The sequence below is a fragment of the Centrocercus urophasianus genome, unplaced genomic scaffold (assembly GCF_019232065.1).
Source record: "Centrocercus urophasianus isolate 14NV4802_14NV808 unplaced genomic scaffold, USGS_Curo_1.0 seq_10, whole genome shotgun sequence".
Taxonomy (NCBI): Eukaryota; Metazoa; Chordata; class Aves; order Galliformes; family Phasianidae; genus Centrocercus; species Centrocercus urophasianus.
In genome coordinates, this window is record NW_024884142.1 from 75,394,305 (window position 1) to 75,416,562 (window position 22,258).

The 22,258-nt window shown below is 39.4% G+C and overlaps 1 protein-coding gene across 3 annotated transcripts in view; it reads right to left on the reverse strand.

The window, feature by feature from the left end:
* Window positions 1-272: 272 nt before the first annotated feature.
* The window catches only part of MOCS1 (molybdenum cofactor synthesis 1), a 33,692-nt gene continuing 11,706 nt past the window's right edge, over window positions 273-22,258 (reverse strand). The window contains exons 4-11 of one of the 3 annotated variants that reach the window (XM_042810947.1): window positions 18,995-19,159; window positions 14,171-14,232; window positions 12,847-12,958; window positions 12,410-12,522; window positions 11,604-11,714; window positions 9,278-9,398; window positions 7,772-7,819; window positions 273-3,645 (exon numbers count right to left, since the gene is read on the reverse strand). In XM_042810947.1, coding sequence (XP_042666881.1) covers window positions 2,723-3,645; window positions 7,772-7,819; window positions 9,278-9,398; window positions 11,604-11,714; window positions 12,410-12,522; window positions 12,847-12,958; window positions 14,171-14,232; window positions 18,995-19,159 — 1,655 coding nt within the window. In that variant the 3' untranslated portion in view covers window positions 273-2,722. Of the gene's footprint in view, window positions 3,646-7,756; window positions 7,820-9,277; window positions 9,399-11,603; window positions 11,715-12,409; window positions 12,523-12,846; window positions 12,959-14,170; window positions 14,233-18,994; window positions 19,160-22,258 lie in introns of all 3 variants that reach the window. The other 2 variants (XM_042810939.1, XM_042810929.1) reach the window with 2 other exon arrangements.

The following is a 22,258-nucleotide window of genomic DNA, read 5'->3' on the forward strand; positions in this document are numbered from 1 at the left end:
GAAATGATAAATTATGTTGCCAAGCCTACAAGATCATTCTATTTAAGTACAGTCAGGTAGAGCTGAGTTTCACTCAACAACATAAAAAGAAATAGTAGCTTCCTTGCAGTAATGTTATCCTGATTGATCTCCTAATTGCTGACTAATCATGGTAACCTTCAAAGTCTGTTTTGTTGCTCACCCTGAGTTAACTACTTATAGAAGCTGAGGACTAAAAAACCAAGCATTCCTTTCAATGAGTGAATGGGAAAAAAAATGTATTCAAAACAATGTGAAACAATTACAACAAGCATTTATTAAAAACAGTGGACAAAAAAAAAAAAGCAAGCCTTCAAAAAATATTCATCACATTGTATACCATTGCCCACCCAGCACCACTGAAACATACCAGCTCATTTCTCTTGCAAAATGTTCTGTTGAAGTATGTTTCATCATCTATAAATGTGCATAGTTTCGAGACTTGACGATAGAACATCAGCATGAAGTGGCACCAAAGTACATTTGCCCAAAGCTTCTAGTCACTCTCAACCCAAGAAAGTATGTAGTGAGATGTGCGTTAAGTGGTAAGATGTGCCTGGTGATTATGCATGTGCTCTGTAGTACCTGATATGATTCTAAGTCTTTTCTGTGAGCTTTACAGCATGACAGCAAACTTCTCTGAAGCCAAAGAATCGTGTGCCCCAAAGCATCGTTTTATTACTACTGAGTATGTCTGGTTTTCTTTAATTTTTCAAGACTGGGTGAAGACAGGGATGGCAGCGTGTGCTATGCGTGGCGGGGCTTGGGGGGGAAAGTTAAGTGCTTGTGTATGTCAGCTAACTTAGCAGGTTACATACATGCTGCTTTTTCCAGGGGATTTATTTCTACGCTGATGAGGGGAGATGATGTGCACAGCATTTCCACGTGGTCTCTCATGGTTGCAGGGTCAGCTGGAATTTTTAGTGCCTATCTGGGGAAGGTGCTCGAGTGAGATAATTCACTGCCATCCCCTATACAATGTCAAGCTGACTTACTATTGATTTACAGACAGTTCAGTGATATTGATGGAATCAGGAGTATAACAGTGAATCTAGCCCCACAAATGTTTGTAGTGTTGAGCATCTCTGTTATTAAGTTATGTAGATTCCCTCTGTTTATCTGAGCTTGCTCAGCAGTAGCTGTAGCTGTTCAGTGTGCCTGACCTCAATGACAACGAAAAAAAAGAATCTAATTAACCTGCAATGGAAGAAGTGCTTTCTGTGTTAACTACTGTATGAAATTCGTAATGTATAAGTGAATACATCTGTAGTATTTCCTACTGACTCCTCATAGTAGACCTGTGCTTACTTTAAAGGAGCAGGATGTGCGTGACTGTGCTGTGTGCTTTACTGATGCTCACAGTTTAACCTTATTCCATGAGAAGCAATGGCTTGCACAGTTTAAGACAATTTTCCCAGCAGCCTCCTTAACTTAAAGCTGTCTTCAGCTCTGTGCGTATTGAGAGGCAGCACCCTGAACCATATGGAGCTTCACATTAGCTATAAGTACTAGAAAACAAGTAAACCGAAGGTAAAAATATCATCTTCTGTGCATATAAGCTATGTTTAAAAGGGATCCATCAAAATGAAATGCCGACTAATTTCTTTTTAGGATAATCAGTTATCAAATCTATTCAGAGCTACATGACAATCCACTTCTGGCAACTTACATGGGACGACTTAAATACTTGCAGACTTCATGAAAGCAAGTTAGAGAAAATTCAGGAAAACACTCTGTCTGAGGCAAGAGTAACAATCCCAATCCTCCAAGTAAGTGGCTGCTGGTCTTAGTCTTTCACTTGTCAGGACCATGCAGCTTGGTGGTTACTAGAAGCTGCACTGTAAAATTAAAAAAGTGTAGTCTTCTGGGGCTTGATCTGACAGCTCTTACTGAAGTCAGGGAGAGCTGAAACCTACTTCCATGCATGGCATAGTTAAACTCTTACTGCAGACATGCATGCAGACAGTGCCTCAATGTATTTGTGTGCCAAGATCAAAATGCTGGAACATGCTTCTGAAATTGTAAAAGTTATGTTTCAGATCAACCAAATAATTTTTCCAACACCAGAAACCTGATGTTCTACACCATATTTCACAGTGTTCAAGGTAGAGAGAGCTGGGCAGCTGCAATCTCCTTTAGTTTTGAAACTGAGAGGTGGATATTTCCCACTGCAGTATCACTGAAAAGGGACAGGAGCTGCCCCTCTGACCCTGACTGTTTCACAACCACAATCTCTGACGTACGATAAATTCTCAGAGCTGTTTTCTTCTCCCTGCCACCATCTAAACTCATCTGAGGGGATGGGGGCACAGACAGACAGAAGCAGTTCTGAAATCCTAATCCTTGACTTAAGAATAGTTGCCAAATAACAGTACTTTCAACACTCGTTTCATTTCCAGAGCTCACAGTTGCATGGTGTGATGACAGCAGCTGTGAATATTTCACAGCAAGAAGAAAAAGAAACCTTCTGTACTATAACTAGGAATCTTTGCTCAACCTCATGGTGAGGACACTAAAATGAAACTACTGGCTGAGCAGACAAGTCTGTCCTCTAAAAAAGCCACTGACTCAGCAGCTGGCTAAGTGGCTCCTCTGTTCATTCAGAAATAAGTGACAGGGTAAGGCAAAATGAGAGGATAGTAATATACTGAGGCCTACAAGCTTACTACTGCTGAGTGAAAGCTGTTCAGTAAGAGGCTGTGTTCTAGCAGTGGTTATTTAGAGGGCTGGAGGTGTCTGGATACGATGTAGACTCTAAACTTCTAGAGAAGTCTCCTCTCTGCCCACCTGTCTTACTAAGCAACTTCACCTCCTCAATGACAATGTCATGTGTGACTGCTTTGCACATGTCATACACAGTCAGGGCAGCCAGGCTGGCAGCTGTCAGAGCTTCCATCTCCACACCTGTCTTCCCCCAGCTCTGGCAGGAGCAGCGAATCACCACTGCACATCTGGCCTCATCCAGGCTCAGGGACACCTCAACATGGCTAAGAGGGATGTTGTGACACAAAGGGATCAACTGGCTGGTCAGTTTAGCTCCCTGAATTCCTGCAATCTGTGCTACTGCCAGGACATCCCCTTTCTTCATTTGGTTCTGCCTCACCATCCCAAATGCCTTCTCACCCAGGCGAACAAAAGCAACAGCAACAGCACTTCTTCTGGAATCTGGTTTCCCTCCAACATCCACCATTGTGGCCCGTCCTTCTTCATCTGTGTGAGTCAAGTTATCAGAGGCACGACGGATCTTGATGCAAGATCCCAAATTCCTGTTAGAGAATTCAGACCCTGGACTTGCCTCTTTGGACTGACGGTCCACAGAAACTTGGCCAACAGAAGAAGGCTCAAGGCACTTTGTGTCAGATGTGGAGCTCAAGTCCTTTTGGAAGACACAGAAGCCTCTCAGCTGGGTTTTTAGAATTCCTGTCCTTAGGTACCACTGTTGCTCTGGGTGAAATCTTGGCAGGATAAGCTGTTTTGTAAGTTTATTTCTTATTAATGCTTTTCCCATTTGCTTGGGTAAACTTGCTCTCAAAGTTAGCCGATGGCTAAATGCGTGGCCCCACAGTTTTGAATATGGAGGATTCTGTAGGGCATCTTGGCATAGAGGGAATGACATCAATGCAGGCTCTGAAAAAAGAAGAGAAAACAACATGAGGATGCCTGACTAACCAGAAAGTTAAGCTAAGTCTGCAGTAGCTGAGAACACTGGTGGAACCTTGCTTGGGACCTTTTGTATTACAAAAAACTTCAGAAACCTGCAAAAAACATCCCCTTTTCTCTTCAAGCTTTGTCTTCCCACTCACCCACTCACCAGCATTTGCTGACTTGTTATTCTGAACACTGGGACTTAAAACACTTATTATAAGTCTCTGACAAAAGGAAACAACTTGCTTCTAAAAAGTATCAATGCTTACTGAGAAATAGCAGCCAAGAAAGCTTACAAGAACAGCAGGCCTAAAACAGCATCTCAGTACCCATTTGAGACTCCCAGCTCCAGTCTTCTTTGAAAGCTTGGCAGGGTAAGTAAAAAAAATTATTGCACTTGGATTCTCAGCTCCTCTTTTCGAAACACCTTCTCCTAGCACAGGCAGCTACAGTTTCCCTGCTTTCATCCCCTGCACAGGAGGGTCATGCCAGCACCTGAGGACAGCAAGGACCAGAAGCACCACCTGCAATTGCACTGTCTACAGCATGCAGGGTGGCTCTGTGATGGGAACCTTCCTTATTACTGCCAGCTCTAACCACATTGCTGACAGCTGAAGTTTAAGCACTGGAAAACTCACACTCCTCTCATAGACATATTTTAAATCTACTAAGAGCTATGTTCCAAGTTGAGCTGGCATAGCTCCCAGCCCTCCTGCCCCTTTCACATTTAATCCCTGGGTTTTGGCATTTGCAGAGGGATAAATGCCAAGTGTCAAGACAGAAGGAGTCTTTTTCACATAAAAGAAGAGGTTTGTATTAAGTACAGAGAAATGGTGTAGAAGTAAGTAGCTAAGTCTTACTTTAATAAAGCCACTGATAACCACTCTTCTCCTAGAGCTCCAGTACTTTGTGAGAAATGTGGAGCACCTCGCTGAGTTACCTTTACTGCACAGACGTACAGGTACTGCCTTGACCTGTCCACATTACAACAACAGGATGGATAACGTTCTAGCTGTGTTCCTCAGCTTTTTATTAGTCTTCCTTGTCCCAGCTTCTGCTGTAACTAGAGACTGATGTATTTAGCAGCTTTCTCATCTCACCCTCCAACTGTTGATTGGAAAGTGCCCATTACTGAAGTTTAATCAACCAGAGATACGTATGCTTTTTAAAATATAATCCCAGTAATACTCTAAATTCAAGCAAAAGCCCTTTCAGATCCACAACTGATGGCTTATCCACCAAAATTATGATCCTTACAACTTTAATGGTAATGTCTTTACCCTTAGAGGAATGGGTTTAAGTGAACACAACTGTTTTGAAAATAATGATACTCTGCTTTAGAAGAGCACGGACATTATACTTAGTAAACTTTTCTTCCCCTTTCTCTTTAGCTCCTGCTGTATAATGTGAATGTGCCTTCAAAAATGCAGAGACTCAAATTATTCTTCTGGTTCCCCTGATTGGCTTTGAAATTAAAGCTGATCTCCTGCAGTGTCTTGTCTTCAAGAGAATCTGGACTGCAAAGGCAGACAAGTGTGAAGGCAGGTAAGCACGATTTTTTGTGGCAGTAGGGAGTAGCAAAGGGAAGTAGTGTTAGTTCAAGTAAAGTGGGAAGTAAAAATATAGCAATAGACAGCAATGCATGCAAATATCTTTGTTTTGCCTTTTTTCAGTCATCTGCATTCATGCATTGCTCGTGCAAATACAAAAAATGGATAATGGTTTTCCATAGCACTACACGTTATACAACTGAACCCATGTGACAAACTATTTCTCTTTTTGACCCTACTAACAGTAAAGTATGGTAGAAAGTTAAGTGAGTTAGCTTCCAGCTAGCGTGGTGATGGGGGAAAAGAAAGAAGCTGGGAGACACTTAAAAGCAAGAAGAACTCTCCACTACTGAAATGAATCTGTGAAGAGAACAACCTGCCAAAAGGAGTGTTTTAGTAAGGGGAATAGCATACAAATCATATTACAGCAAAGACTCAGAGTTATAGTGCAGAGGAGAAGCCAGGTTTGTCATACTGGGACTAGAGAAACCACTCAATGTTTTCCAAAGCGTTCATTAAATCAATTCTAGTCATTCAGAATGCAATTCTCCATGTGCAAAGAGTGAGACTGTCTCCACTCATCTCCAGTTATGGACCCTGTACCACTGATGAAGATTCTGACATCAGTTACTATCAAAGGGAGATGGAACAGCTTGGGGAGGACCTGGACACAGGATCTCTCTCTCTTTTACTGTATATCAGACAATGTGAGAGTACTTTTCAAAAGGAATTAAGATAGATCTGATCTCTACATACCAAAACATTACTATGAATGTTAACTTCAGAGTGCAGGTATTTTCAAAATCATTTTGTAAAATGATATAGGTCTCATCCAACTGTAGGAAGTTTAGTATTTTCCATCATCTTTAAAGAAAAAAATATTTTTCTCCTGTAACAAGTGAGTGTACACTTCAGGCAATAGCTCATCTTTCTCCTTTGACTGGAACACAATGAGACAGTTGCCAAATACAAAAAGAGCAAAAGCAAACTTAGCTAGTTAGTCTTGCATCACTAAAGCCATTCAATTTAAAACTCAACATGGAAAAAGACAGTCTAGCAAGGGAAAAATATTCCCAGTGAAAACAGTGACAGTATTAAGAGACTTCTGAGGAATGTATTTCTCAACAAAGGCAACAGCAGTAAAATCACTAGGGTCTTGCTTCAAAATACAGCTGTTACTGCATCACTTGTAGCAAAGCCTACAAGTTAATGCACATTACCCTTCCTTGCAAGGGAACTTGCTTTAAAAGCTGTGCTTAAGCTGCACAGCATCAATGGGAGAATGAGAGTTACTGGCCCACTCTCTTCCACCCCGCTACACTTTCCTGCCCCCCAACTGATAAGACACAATAGAACAATGCCCAACAAATGTTGCTCACAATGCTAACTCTCACAACTATTTGGTCTTTTGAAGAAAATAGGTGTAAGGTGACTGTTATGTCAGGGCCTGGACTGATGATTGAGCACCTGGTGAAGGGGATGGCTGACCCCACAGGGCACAGGTGCAAGCAATTCACCTATGCTTCCCATATAACCCTGGGTCCACGCCCCAGGCTCGTTTAAGGGCCAGTCTCCAAAGAGAACATCTCTTGGATAGAGGCTGCTTCCTGAGAAGGGATGCTTTATAGCCAGAGACCCTCTTCACCCGTTGGGTGAGTCAACCTTTTCTTGTTTTTCTTGTATATGATTATTGATATTGTTAATGATGCTTTGCCTGGTATTGTAAAGAGCTTATCAGAAGCAGTTTCATTGCTTCTAAGGACTAGCAAGTATTCCCAAAGACTGCTATGCTACAAAATAAGAAAGTGTTGGCATGGAAGAGGTGCCACGCAGAAAGATATATGAAAAGAATCTGTAAGAGAATCCCCAGTAATGCCTCATCGTTTGTGCAGAGATATTCAAAATGAAAGGAAAGGTAGTAAACATGTCTTCAATAGACATAAATAAAAACAAAAGCTCTTATCTGTAGGAGTGGTGAGACATCAGATTCTGCGGATTCTTCTATTAAGGTTATGCCCTGAGACTTTGCAACATTAAGAAAATATTTCAAAATAATGAAACTGCAAGTTCCAGATTCTAAAGGAAAGAACTAAGGAGCTGAGAAGCCTTGCATGTGTCATGTTGTTGCTTTTACATATTGTAGCCAAAGGAGAATTTCTTAGTTCAGGAATAAAAATAAGTCTTGAATCCTTTATGCTTCTATTGCCATTTAGTAAGCTTCATAAAACTCATCCCTAAACTGCCTTATTAGTTAGTATAGTATTGTTAGGCACAAAGAAAGCAGACTGGCAAGAGGAAGCTAGTGACCCCTTTGGAAAATGTAATGATTCTCAAAATTAGAGAAAATAAAAAGAGTGAGAGGAAGGGCACATAAAACCTCTCCTTCTTCTGAAATTTGGCTTAAAATACAGTTATTCTTAAAACTAAGAAACATCTTTCCCTTCCTAAACCAGAAGTGTACACAGATTCAAAATAAAAGCCCAATCCACTCTGCTCCCAAAAAGACATAAACCAAACAAAATCATGGTATGTTTATTACGTACTGATTTGTCACCCGCCAATCAGGATCATTGGACGGTTTTTCATCTGGGAAATGTTAAACATGCCTAGAAATAAAATAAGGAACACATAAAAATCCTAGCTTTTTAGGTTTTAAGTCATGCATCTGGTTCATATATATTTAGTTTTCTGCTCTTCACAGTGCAACCTGCATGCTAGGAAAACCAAAGCTCAATAAAGATCAAGGGAGCTGGAGAAAGAGGAATCTAGTATAATATTAAAAATAAAATAGCTGCCATAGTTTCCAAGTTGCTATGTATGTATAATGCTGTAGAACCTTTTCCCAGAAAACCTTCTGTAATCTGAATTACAGTCTAACTAGCACAGAATTAAAACAAGTTAGGACAATCTTATTTCTTAAGAATAGCATTTAACTTTATCCGTTGTAGGAGTAAGCTGTTAACAGCTATTCAATTCAAAGAAGTCTCATCTTCTAAATCCTCAAGGATAGTAAGAGACTAACACAAGTCAGAAGAAGAAATTATCAGGTAAATATTGTTAATGGCAGAAATGCCTTTACTAGATGGGAAAACACCTCACTTTCTCAAATCAGAAACTCAGAAATGAATAGTCTAAAAGTAAAGGAATCAATTTTCCCTCCTACCCTTAGGTTTTCAAGGCACTATTTTGTTTAGGTCAGAGAAATGCACTTTTACAAGAAAGTCTATGGTCAGAATTACAAGCTGCTGCTTAAATTTATTTGATGTGTAACTGAAGAAGGGCAAAGCTAACTGTTAGTAAACAGGTAGAAACCTGCAAGAGAACAAGAGAACCAACATAAAGGCAATTATTCCATGCTCATGAAGACAGTTAATATGTAAAAGGTCAGCATTCTCACGTCCAGTCAGATTACCACAACATGCTGAGGCTCAGATGTGACTTAAATAGAGTTTATGTCAATATAAATGAAAACAAAAAATATATATAAAATATAAAAGATTAATACAACATGCAGATATGACTGTATTATCATGGACCTTGCATCATTACCTTATCCAGAGCGCTAGATTGGCAACATATTTTGGTGTACTCAAAAAAAGTCTTGTCACTTCTAGAAGCATCTTAATGAAGCAGCTGTACCAATAGCCATCGGCTCAATTCAGCTTTAGTGCTTATTTTACAGGGAACTTTCTGCGAAAACAGGGATCCAGTACAACCCTACTGATTTCTGCTTAGCTTTCCACTTCACTGTTGTGATCATTAACAATGGTATTTGCACCTCTTTGAAGACAAAAGGCACACTGAAAGACTCCTAGGCAGTCAGGGTGCCAGATCTTGTGAAGGACTAGGAAATTCTAAATTGGCATTCAAATTTTGGAGGACCTGTAGGACTGGTAAATGAAAAACTTCCTATCAAAAATGCTCTTATCAGATGGGAAACTAATGCAGCTTCATTTAAGAACCTTTTCCTTTTCTTTTTCTGGCAAGTCAACGTTTCCCACTGCAATAGAATAACACTGCCTACCCTACTGACTGCTGTTATTCCTCCAGTACAAAAAACATACCAGCATGCTGTTTCTTTTTTCTGCTCACTGCTGCTCCAATGATTTGAACCAACTCTTCCTCTGAGGCACCCGACCGCAAGTGATCTCTCAAGGACACTTCTGAACTCCCAAACAGGCACACCTAGAGTCAACCCAGGGAAGCAAAAGAAGCAGGAAAGATTAAAATAGGTGATCCTCCTATCACGGACAAGGCTTGGAACAATGATAAGAGGCTTCTGTGAAGTGGAAAGTCAACTGCACAGCTGCTGCCTCAAGACAACACCATCTTATTTCACAGACTCCTAGAACTCTGTCAGTCTCTGAAGATGACAACATAATGCTGTTGTAATGGTTGCCTTACAAGCCAAGCCATAAGCCAAAGCAGCTCTCCATGGTCAGCTTTAAGGAAAAGCATACCCTAATGATTATTTGCAGCTAAGAGCAGCATGAGCTGAGCCCATAAAACAAACATTTCACCATTAGTATGACTAAGTGTAACTGCTACTATCAAATACGTAACTGAATTCTGATAGGAAGATTTATGCTAGCAAGTAAGCACAATGCTTTGCTATCATTCTTAACACTATGGTTCTTCCCTTTTGCTAGTCTGATGTAGGGAAGACAAGCCATGGATACATTACAGCTTACTAATGGAAGCCAACAACCATACCACGCCCTTTTTGAATTCTGGTTTTAGATGCTGAGTAATAATGAACACAAGCTCATACTGAACCTTATACAAAACCATTAATCCCTTGGAGGATTCAATTTTTAATTAGAGTTGCAGTTACCAAACAACAGTATGGATGTGTCTTCCATAGCTTGCAAAATATGACTGTATTAAAAACACAAATCATTCTTCTGAACAGAACACTAAACAAATGGCTATACATCTTTGCCCAGTAATGGGTTGAATCAGAATCAATAGATGATATCTTCTAAGAGGTAGAAGGCAAAAAAAGGAAGAGAGGGGAAGGGACAAGGGGCAATATAACTGGAAATTTAAATGGGAATCATGAATCCCTTAACATCGCTTACCTGTTGTTTAAGATTCTTTTTGGGTACTGAGGCAGCCTAGTAATTGCTTTTTGAGCTTACCATGAGAAAACTGAATTTATTTTAAGAAAGTGAGACAAAAATGCTTTTTTCATACATACAATTTATTAACTTTAAGACATAAGTCCTTACATAAAGTCTGGTTGAAATGAGCTTGTAAGTTAAAGAAAAGTGTTGATAGGAATCTGATACTATAAAATGCAGATAAGCACGGCTACCTTTAGCTGTCCTGCTGAACAACACCAGACTGACTTCCTCAAAAAGGAAAACAGGCTCAAACGAAGCTACTAGAAATAAGTAGTAAGCATTCATTAGATTTACATCTTTTCCTCCTTTAACTGAGCAGATTCCATGTTGGCAAATTTCCTTCAAACTGCAAATACTATGCAAAGAGTATTTCTTTGACTATCAATTCTCCTATCTTATAGCTTTTTTTAGGGCTTTATTGTTCTCTGTCATACAGCTAAGTTTCAGTTCTATCGTTATTGCATTTCGTCTTTTAACGAGTACTTCTTAGTAACTACAGAGTAAGGCGTTTTGAGGTTTAGGTATTGAAGAAATACAAGGTTGATGGAGATGATTTGCTTTCTCTCTCTTTCGTGTATGTGCATAGACAGCCTCAAATGCTTACATAACATTTAAGCCCATTGGGCCTTCAGGCTACCTTGGTCATCTGACTTTAGACAGCAGCACAGCTGTTGTCAATATTAGGTGACAATGTATAAGTGCCAATTTTTAACTGAAAACTTTAATTTTCCCCTAGAAACTGCCAGTTTCAACGTGGCAGGAAATAGTTATTCCTCCCCTTTCTGCAGCTGCTGAGCAAATATGCAGGCTGTTCTTGAATAAGATTTCCAAGGACATCTTTGGTGAAACAGAACAGGATCCTTGTGGAATACAAAAGCCAAGCCCTAACCACTGCTTAGATACTTTTTTCCCCCATCTCAATTCAATGGGAAATCATCTGCTGGTCATATGTTTAAGATGCTCTTATGTCAAAGACTAAAATAAATATTTATATTTATAAGCCCTGAAACTGATGTTTTGCAGCTGAAATTAACTAGGTTAGCAAAACAGAGAAACCAAAAAAGGTGTTACAACATTGCCCTAGCAGCCCAAGAAACTTAAACAATACATACAGCAGAAAATCAAGGATAGATAATTTAGAAGTTATCTGATGGTAACTAAGCATCTTTCCATCCTGCTTTTCAATCTATCTACTTTTAAGGGAAGATTTTCAATGCCAATTTAGCCTCACGAAAGCAAAGAGAATCATGTTTCCACTACCAACCTTCAGGTTCCCATCTGCTGTTATCCTCAGCCGATTGCAGGATCCACAGAAGTGCTCTGACATGGAGGTGATAAAACTAATTTGTCCCTGGAAATGTGGCACTTTGTAGCTCTACAGAAACGGAGAGGAGAAAAAAAGGAATCAATACTAAAGGTCTCATTTTAAAACCTCTGTGTGCCCAAAGACCAGAAGACACTTCAACAAAAATTTTCTCTGGTTCTAAGGTTACACAAGACAGAAAAGCAAAATTAGCTTTGTCAGAAGTTCCAGCCTCTTTTATTCCATTTGTGGAAATGCACAAATTTGTTATATGTTTGCCACTGTAGTTGACTTGCAGGTGCTGGTAGTATGAATGTTCTTAGTCAGAGAGACGTGAGATACTGATTCACGTGGGTCAGAAATTCCCCATGTTACTTTGCACACTAAAGCAAGGCTATTATTTCCGTGAACAGCTGTTTCACCAAGTTCATTAATGTGCAGTCAGACACACAGATGTAGACTGTGAAAAGTTTCAAAATGTGAGAATATAGGATGCAAGCCTGTCATTCTTTATATCTCACTGATGCATTTAGTAAACATACTATGTTTCTAAAGGGAAAAATTACAACCAGTGTTTTAAGTAAGTGTCAAACCACATGTGTGCAGCTTGACCAAAATTCCACAGTTACTACACTTAGTACTTCTTGCTTTTTTTTTTTTTTTTTTTAAATATAAATGCTGAACTTACCAGACTCTGGGGATGTGGGGTAAAGGGAGATAATATATACAGTACATATGCTACATAGATATTCTTTGTCTATCCCCACCTTGGCTGTGCTGGAAGCTTCACAGGGCAATTTCTCTAATTCAGGCCATCGTTGTTTAATTGTATCAAGCATTTCTTTGTAGCTTACCATCTTCTTGAAGTTCCATTTATTGCCTAAAATTAACAAAACCAGCACAACTGTAAACTGTGGGTATTATGTTTTTTAGTTAGGAAAGAACAACCTCTACATTTCTAATAGGTCTCACTTTTCCCTACAGGCGTCTCAGTCCCAATTAATTCTGCTACTAATCTTTCACCAGTGTACCCACAGAAGACAGGCAAGGTGCAAATGAAATAAAATCAGGGAATTTCAAAATTCCCCAGGAGAGCTCACCAAAACTTCTGGAGAAAAGCCCACAGAGTAAATAACCCCAACCTGATTCACATATATTCATGGCAAACAAATACCAGGCAAAATCTCAGAGAAGGAATGGTTACCATCAAAGGGCATGTATTCTATGAACCGCACATCAAGGGGCAGATCTTTTGTGAAATCCACAAAGTTCAGCAGTTCATCCTCATTCAAACCTCGCATCACCACACAGTTTACCTGCAGGAAAAGCAGACAACTAAAATTAGAAAGCAGAGAATGACTTCCTTACATCTTACACAAGACTTTGTAGTCCTAGTCTGTCTGTAATAAAAAGAACAACATATTTTGAAAGAAAAGATAATTTGGCAAGACTGAAATGGCACAGCCAATCATTTCTGTCAAACTTTGGGGTCAAACAGGTTATAGTAAATGGAGTCGGGGCATGCTAGTGACCGTTCGCTATAGCAGTTCCCCTAGAATTCTGGTTTGGGTCCAGAAACTGCAGCATAGGAAGTTCTGTACAAATGTGCAAAAGACTTCTTTACAGTGAGGTGACGGAGCACTGGAACAGGCTGCCCAGGAAGGTGGTGGAGTCTCCTTCTCTGGAGATGTTCAAGACCTGCCTGGACACCTACTTGTGTGACCTGGTATAGGAAACCTGCTTTGGCAGGGGGGTTGGACTCGATGATCTCTGGAGGTCCCTTCCAACCCCTACAATTCTGTGATTCTCTCTGACATTTACATAAATGATCTCACTGCAGGATTTGAAGGTATACTAAGTTTGCAAATTATTCTAAATTGAGAAGAGCTGTTGATGCAGGACAATGTTCTCAGACGGAGGGTCTGAATTTTGGCTGGTGTTTTTCAGAGCTTTATAGCCTAAACCACTTACACTTATTCGATCTTCCAAAACACTGGTGAAACAAAGGAACTGCTACAGAAGTGTAAACTGTAAGCTGAGTTAGGGTGAAGTTTCATATTACAGCTAAGTTGATTTACCTGCACCTCCAAAGGAAAACTCCCTTTGCCTGTCTCTAACACTGGTCCTCATCAGAGTCTGCTATGAGCAGATGAAGGAGATAAACCAGAAAAAAAAATGTCTTTCTGCAGGGCTGTTTTCTGCCTGTTAACTCCCTCAGCCAAGTTCATAGCTGGGTCAGACAAGTGCCAACTCAATACAGGGGGCAGGAGGAGACAAGTACAGAGCAGGACCACCCAGCAGTCTGCTGCTAGGCTATCAATATGCTTTGTGGCAGTGTGAACTATACTCTGAGCTGCACGAGGAGATATGAATTCCCCCGAATAACTCTTGATGTGACTTGCCAAAAATCATTTGAGGTTAGGACAAGAAGGCGGGGAAATAAATTCCCTAGCAGGTGAGCTGCAACTTTTATCACAAGTTACAGTAAAAAAACAATGGTTAAAAGAGTAGATTCACACTTCCTTTACCTTAACAGGATGGTAACCAAGTTCAGTGGCTTTGTGGATTCCTTCCATTACCTTGTGAAAGCCTAAGATATAGAAAAGAAATTTTTATTCTTCCTGCTTACACAGGAACAGAACATGGAAGGAGATACAGGAAAAAGATGACCGTAAAAAAAAAAAAAAAGCATACAAAACAATCCAATTCAGAAGATGTGGCTTAAGTAAGAGATGCAAGTAAAGAGATTTCAGTTCTCTCTCTCCCCTAAGGCTGCCAGCATTTGTTGCTGTTGTCAAATTAGTGAGATACATTTTTTTTTTAATGGTATTTGGGTAATCAAAAGTATTCAGATGCTTTTCTGCATCTTAGGACATTAATACAACATTAATGTATGACTCTCCAGTTCTCCGTACTTCAACTTTGCTTTGCATTATGTTCGTCTTAAAGGGAGTGACACACATTTGTGAATTGCCTCCAGATGGAATGAAGAAAGAATACCAAATTAATGTTTATTTGATAATAATAGCACATGTGTCTTTGCTAAAACAGCAGACTCTCACTGGTCTAAATCTGGTCTTTACAGTGTTGCTAAGGGTATTTTAAAATGTGCGTGTGGGGAAGAGCTGAGTTAGGAACAAACAAAAACCCTTCATTTCCCCCTTGCTACAGACCTAATTGGCTTCCAAAGCTATTAAAGATCACAAGCAGCAGCATTTTACACGACTATCATTTTATGACTACTTTGAACTCGTGGATTTGGTGACCACAATGTTGGGAGCACGAGTCAGAGCATTTAGAAAAGCAGTAAGTTGTCCTTTGACCCTTAAAAACAAATGAAATATGTCAAAAGCAGCAATGACTCCAAGAGATGAACTGCTCAGATTCACCCTCCCCTTTAGTACGGTCTGTACTTGTCATCAGCTCCCAGGCACAGATACAGAGTTAATTCAGGACAAGTACTTTCTCCATCTAGATGTACCTCTTAAATGTGGAAGAAAAAAAATTAGGTATGCAATTTTATGATTCCAAAGGCCTTTAAGAAAGCCTGTTAATCAACTCATTCAAATCACACCTTATGTTAGTTTTAAAGTTAAGACCTTTCATCAAGATATCACTTTTAGATTTCACATATTACTCTTTCCCTTGTCACACCAGCTGGCAGAGAAACAAGGTGATAGTAGCAAGAATGAGACAAAGTTACAGACCACTGGGGACACATTTCTGGTGAGTGGATGTGCACAGCTGCAAATACCTTGTTCACAAGCATGTCTCTTACCTAGTCTAAGATGGTAAAATCTCAAAACTCAAAACTCAAAATGCAGATGACAAGACAATGTATGAGGCTGAGCAACTCCTCCCTAAGCTGTAGTCTTCAACAGCAAATAATTTACATATGCTAGCAAAAGGGCAAGATCTTCCAGAAGGTTTGTGCTGACAATCCCTGTGCTGTTTTTATTTATATTATATCCTTTTCTAGGTAGGTTCGTCAGCCTTCTTTTCCCATCTCTGATCCACTGGAAACTCAGGTTCTCTAGAGAAATGTTTGTAACTTAATTATCTGTCGGTGCTTACCAAAAACAAGTAATAGCTTACTTAATAACATTCTTTCACACTTGACATTGAATGTGCTCCATATCACAGTAGAAAAGAGAGACGTGAAACTTCTAGTTTACTGTTTCCTATCTGGTAAGAGTATCAAGCACAAACACAGGAAAGCAGGAGATGCATAACCAATACTGCTCCTGGCCACAAAAAGAATGTGAAGAGTAAGGAGGGAATAGTAACCTAACTCTTGCAAGCAACTGTTTGAAGTTAGAACCTGTAATTCTTCTCCTTCATCACCTACTTGTTTTGCATGCACCCAGAAAGTTTGCAGCCATAGTGGTAGTTTTGCTTCCAATTAAGTTTATGAGCTGAATGTGGCAAGAGAGATAATGATACGTTGCTGTAAGCACAACCCAGAGCCTCAAATGGGATCAAAAAGCTCCACAACAGCTAAGAAAACCTTATGTGCAACTTCAGGAATGCAGAAATCAAAATCAACTAAAAGAGACAGGAAGCAGTCATAAGCAAGCAACAGATAAAACAACAATAAAACAATGTATATAGAGGTATAGGAGAATAACACAGCTTGCAGTGCATCTAAACCAAAGTTCTAACGAGTTCTACCTCTTACCTCCTGCCACTCTAACACATGCTATCAAAAATCTACACACAGACAAAAAAGAGAAAAAAAAAGAAACAAACCTATTTTGATTAACAGCTACTATTAGTGGAAACAAGCTCAAAGAGTTTGGGAGCAGGGTAATCGTTCAAACTAAAAACCTACTACATTAAAAATATATCTGTAACTGCACTGCAGATTTTCAGGTTAACTGTTCTCTGCTTTTCTTCATGGAAAGCTGTTAAGAGTCCATTTGTATGCCATGAGGTACTAACTGAAACTTCCTTTTTAGATCAAAATCCTTGCGTGGTAATGGAACTCCAAAAAGAACAAAACCAAAATATTTCTGTACACTACAGTAGAGATGAAATGCTATTTTTTCAGGAAATATTGTCGAGAAGCAGAAGTTTTCAAAATTTTTTTGGACATTTTGAAATTTCAAGCTTTCTCCAAACATTGAAAAAAATCCAATATTTTCGTCTTTTAAGAAACCATAACCTAATCCAACTTTAAAGTAGAGTCATAGTGCTTGTAAGTAGGACTTTGTAGAGATTCTTCAACATGTCCAGAACAATCACATATGGGAAGCATGACACCTCCCAGTGTTTCATCCCTGCTGGAACATAGGCTTCAAGCCAATGTTTAATGAGTCAATTACAGTAAAATATCTAATTTGCTTTGTACTGAACAAAACAAGAAGATGCAGGCTATGAAACAAATTGGACAGCTACGTGCAGCACCAAATATTATTTATTTGTTCATCCCTTGAAATGCGGTAGATAGAGAGGAACAGAAATGTTATGGTTCTCTAACGTGCTTTTACTCATCAGTGGTATCAGTGCATTAAAGATACAACATCAAAATCCTGGAAAAAGTTCCCAGAGGACCTGAAAAATTTATTTCAAGTTTCTTGAGCTCCTGGCTAGCTCCAGTTAGATGAAACCTTTGCCTACCACAGAATTTACTGGACTGTAGGAGTCTAAGACCAGGAATCCCTCTCACCTTAACAGAGCTACATCTGGTCGCCTCTGGAACTGCCACACGAGACAAGGTAGCACTGTAGGGCAGACTGTTTATTCTCTGCTCATTCCATACTTGGAAATCTCCTATTAAATTAAAAAAAAAACCTCAAAAACAATTTAAAAAGTATTTTTACATAATTCCAGCCCTTAACAAAAGGAAAAAAAAACCAAAACCAAACAACAACCACAAAAGCAATGCTGTTTTTAACCTGATCTTAATAAGTATATATGATTTGGAGTTTTTATTCTCCTCTTTAAAAAAGAAAGTCACAGAAGTTTCTCTGTTCATCCTCTATGGTACATAGAAGAGCAATTTCTCTCTTTGTGGTTAAAGGCCCTTTTTCATTTTAAAATGGGAAAAAGAGAACGTTTATATAAATAAAAGTTATCCTTCTTCCTTGCTAACTTTTAATTTAACTATAAACAGCGCATTCCTAACAGCTTCCAATCAGATATGAAGAGCTGTGGCCATATAATTCAGGGAGCTTCAGGATGAGGTTTACCCCTTCAGTAGCAAAGGAAGAGCCTGCTTCTAGTGAATGTCACAAATCAGGTAATATTCAAATGCAGAGAGCAGAAGAAAAGAGCACAGTCACCACCTGCTTGTGATTAGATACTCCAGATACTTCTCTGCATGCCAATTATGCCATGACACAACCACATTAATAAAACAGTCAGATTTCTGACAGGAAGAGATATTTGCATTGTGATGTAGACATCTGAAGAAGCACTCCCAGAGAGACTGCAGACAAAACCACCTTTCTACATTTGTCAACAGAATTTCAATTTGATAGAGGAGTGATTTAAACGTAGAAGTTACTTCTCACAGTATCCCAGATTTGTTCACCCCTTACCATGCATTTAGCTTAAGCTGTTGCACCATCTAGTGGCTACCTGGAAATTTTGTCAGAATTAGAAGTTCACAGCCTGCATTTGTAGACCGAATGATATAAAACTGTATCAGTTTTAGGTTTAGGGAAGGAAGCCCAAACATTTCTGCTAAACTTTAAGATAGAATTCAGGATTCATTTAAACAAGGGTTTTTAACACTGGAAACATCTAAGCATTACTGAAATTGTTTGCAATTACTAGTTCAACTGGAGAGAAGTTACAAAGCTTGTATCTCTCCTCAAATGAAGTCAGGCACAGTTTGTACTTGTACTACTTTTAAAATGCAGTGCCATAGGAAACACCACTAATCAGAAATGAGACACAGCTGGCACATCCCAAATGTAGCTTTCAGAAACTTCTGTTATTTGTCACACGAAGTTTGATTCTTGCAGTATATTAATCTTTGGCTGCCACAGTGAAATGTGTTCCTTCGAAAAATACTAAACAACAGCACAAGATCTGGAGAGTTCTCTTGATTTCCACAACAAACCGGTACTCAAACAGGTACTGGTAACTGTAGACAGAGTCACCACTGACTGTGGTTGGTGAGTTGAGCCTCTTCTACTCTTAACAAATCCAACTAAAGGTTCTATCTCTTAGCATTGCAGAAAGAAGGAAAGTCACAATCTAAATTGCTAGCGTAGGTTGTTTTCCTTGGAATCAAAAGGACACTAATTCGTTTCTTTTCCGAAACAACTGACCATGAAAGACATATCAAACAATTCACATTCCTGCTGGTATTAAAAACTTTGCCTTTGAAGACAAATCTGTACCTTTCCTCCGGACAATGAACTCAAATTTAGCTGGAACCAAAGTATCCAGGCTAATGTTGATGGCATTCAGTCCTGCCTCCTTCAGTCGGGGCAATAGCCTGGCTAAGTTGATCCCATTGGTTGTGACAGCGATGGTTTTCAGCCCTTCTAGCTTGTACAGTTGACCTAGGAAAAGAAAATAAAAGTAAGAACAATTTAAAAGAAGTAATTTAACTGTAAATTAAACAGAAAACCCCCCAAAAAGATTCACAAAACAAATAAAATTCAACAAGGTGGAAGGAAAACACGGACACATCAATCTGTCAGCCTTCTTCTGATCCATTCTAGCATACACCAATTTCAAAAGGTATAAGCAACAGCAATTTGTTGCCTGCAAAACTGCTTAAGAAGAACAATGAAAACACAACTAATTTTGTTCTCTGTAGCTACTCTACTGTTGGAAGAAGGCCTCTGATCTTCTTTACCATCTTTTCCTTAATCTAGCATTGCAAACAGAATTCTGAGTTCTGTAATAGTAAGCAGCAGCAAGACACACCATGGCACCTGAACTAGCAACACTTACCCTGAAGTGCTGCAGAAAAAAAGAACTGTTCTAACCTAGTGGCAGTGTCAAGAAACAGTGACTTTAAGCTGTCAAAATAAATAGATATGCTGCCATCTAGAGAGAAAAAGGTCAACACATCAGGCCATTATAGAGAATCTGAAGCAAGAACATCCAATGAACAAAAGTATTTGCACTTAACAACTGGAAACTTTTGGTTAACAAAAGAAAACCAAGTAAGAAACAGATAATGTAATGAGTTTAAAATTCAAAAAATGCCTGCTTGGAAACTAAACGAGGAAATCCTTGGCATATTCAATTCCTGGAGGGCAGTCCTTCAAACCTCTGGTTATCAATACAAGAACAGATGAGGAAAACAAACAAAACTGCATACACCATCTGTAGAAGCAGAATGAAAGCAAAGCCATAGCATCCACCCTAATTTCTTGGAAAATATTTTAAGAACTCTTATTCTTGGGGCAATTCTAGTTACAGTACAAACATTTTACAGTTCATTCTTCACTGCCTATTTTACCTCTATTTGTTCACGCTGATAAAGGTCTTACTTTGGCTTTATTTCATTTCTCAGTTATTCTCAAAATATTCAGCCTAAGCTTGGCCCAGAACTCCTAACAGAGAGGAAAAAACAAGCTGCCATGCAGGTCTCACAGCTAAAAATGTAAAATGCAGAAAGGCATAGAATAAAATATAGAAACAAATCCAGCCACAGCCTAAAATGGAAAAGTTTTGCTATTGTTCTTTTAATAAAAAGGCAGGAACTCTTTAGGTCATTAAGTGCAGGCAGCAGCTTTTGTCAGTGCATCTTCTCTTCCCTGTGCCAGGACGAGAGACAGGGCGAGGCACTGGAAATACATTAGTAGGCAGAACAACTTGGATTGAGCCCAACTCTGAGAAACTGGAGATAGAGACTTAACACTTAAACCAACAAACTAAGAAAGACCAGTTAGTACACTGTGTTATTTGCGAAAGCCAAGAAGTGGAACATTTGCAGTTGCTTGCTTTTCTTTTTTTCCCATTAATGATCTCTAAATTTAGAAGGGGGAGAGAGTTTTCATAAATTTGGAACTCAATGTGTGCCCACATATTAACCTGTTTACCAACTTTCGGACACTGCCTTACCATCAACACAACATCAATACAAGAAAAGGTAACTGATAAAACTATGAAGTAGAACAGAATACAGAACAGATGCTATGATTCAATTTTAGCTTCAATAGCATGAAGCTAAAAACTTATTTGTGCAGCTTAAGCCATCAAGTAAACCTTTTTACATTTACTTCTTTTCCTTCAGGATAAAGAGCATCTCCTTAAACAGATGACTTTCTTATATACCCTCTTCTAAGAGTTTCTTCAATTGTATTTCTCCTTCTTGAGACCAGAAAACATTTTGTCTCCTAATATGTGTATTAACAAGTCTGCACAAGTTTACTCCAGAAATATGTATGCTACTATAAAAAGCCTGCCCTGGAAAATGATGTTCCTATGGTTCCCTTCCAACTCAGGGTATTCTATATTTTCTCAGTGGAGACGTATGCTACCCAGACAATAATAAACAGCTATCATACTTTGTAAGCCCAGTTCTAATTTATGCCTACAGTACCACAAAGGAGATGGATTCTATATTCCATTATCATCTGCTTCAGGAAAGTCTCAAATATATATTTTTGGCAGTCACTAGGACATGATAGAGGTTTCTGCTAGTGTTAGTTGCTGAGTCACAGCTTATGTATGTGCGTGCAGTAAAAAGTTTATGTATGAATATTAGGAAAATATGGTTGTAATAATCTATCATTAAAATTAATGAGCTTTACTGGTGTTCCACAGATGATTTATGGTTAAGAGAAATGCTTGCTGAAAGCAAATGTAGCTTAAATCTCAGCCCTATTCAACTCCTGATGTAGTGTAGGCTGTTTCTATAAACTATCTACAACGCAATACAGGGCTGGAACTTGAGTTATCCAGCCCAAAGAAACATTAGAAACAAGTCACAGATGAAGAACTGGCTGCAGGATCGAGTCCAGAGAGTGGTAGTCAACGGCTCAACATCGGGATGGAAATCAGTGATGAGTGGTGTCCCCCAGGGGTTGGTGCTGGGGCTGACATTCTTTAATATCTTCACCAATTACAATGTCAGTGGGGTCAAGTGCAGCCTCGAGAAGTTTGCTGATGACCCAAGTTGTGCGGTACAGTCAACACACCAGAGGGATGGGATACCATCCACAGGGACCTGGACAGGCTTGAGCTGTAGGCCCAGGTGAATTTCATGAGGTTCAATAAATCCAAATGCGAGGTCTTGCCCCTGAGTCAAGGCAACCCCTACTACAAATACAAGCTGGAGAATGAAAGGATTGAATGCAGCCCTGCTGAAAAAGACCTGGGGGTAATGGTGGATGGCAAGCTGGACATTAGATAGCAATGTGCCCTTGCAGAAAGCCAACCGTATCCTGGGCTGCATCAAAAGTGTGGCCAGCAGGTCAAAGGTTGTGATCCTGTGCCTCTACTCTGTGCTGGTGAGGTCTCACCTGGAATAGTTTGTCCAGATGTGGAATCCTCAGCACAGGAGAAACCTGTTGGAGTGTGTCCAGAGAAGGGTCACAAAAATGACCCAAGGGATGGAACACCTCTCCTGTGAGTACAGGCTGAGAGAGGTGACCTGATAGCAGCCTTTCAGTATGTAAAGGGGAGCTACAGGAAAGAAGGGG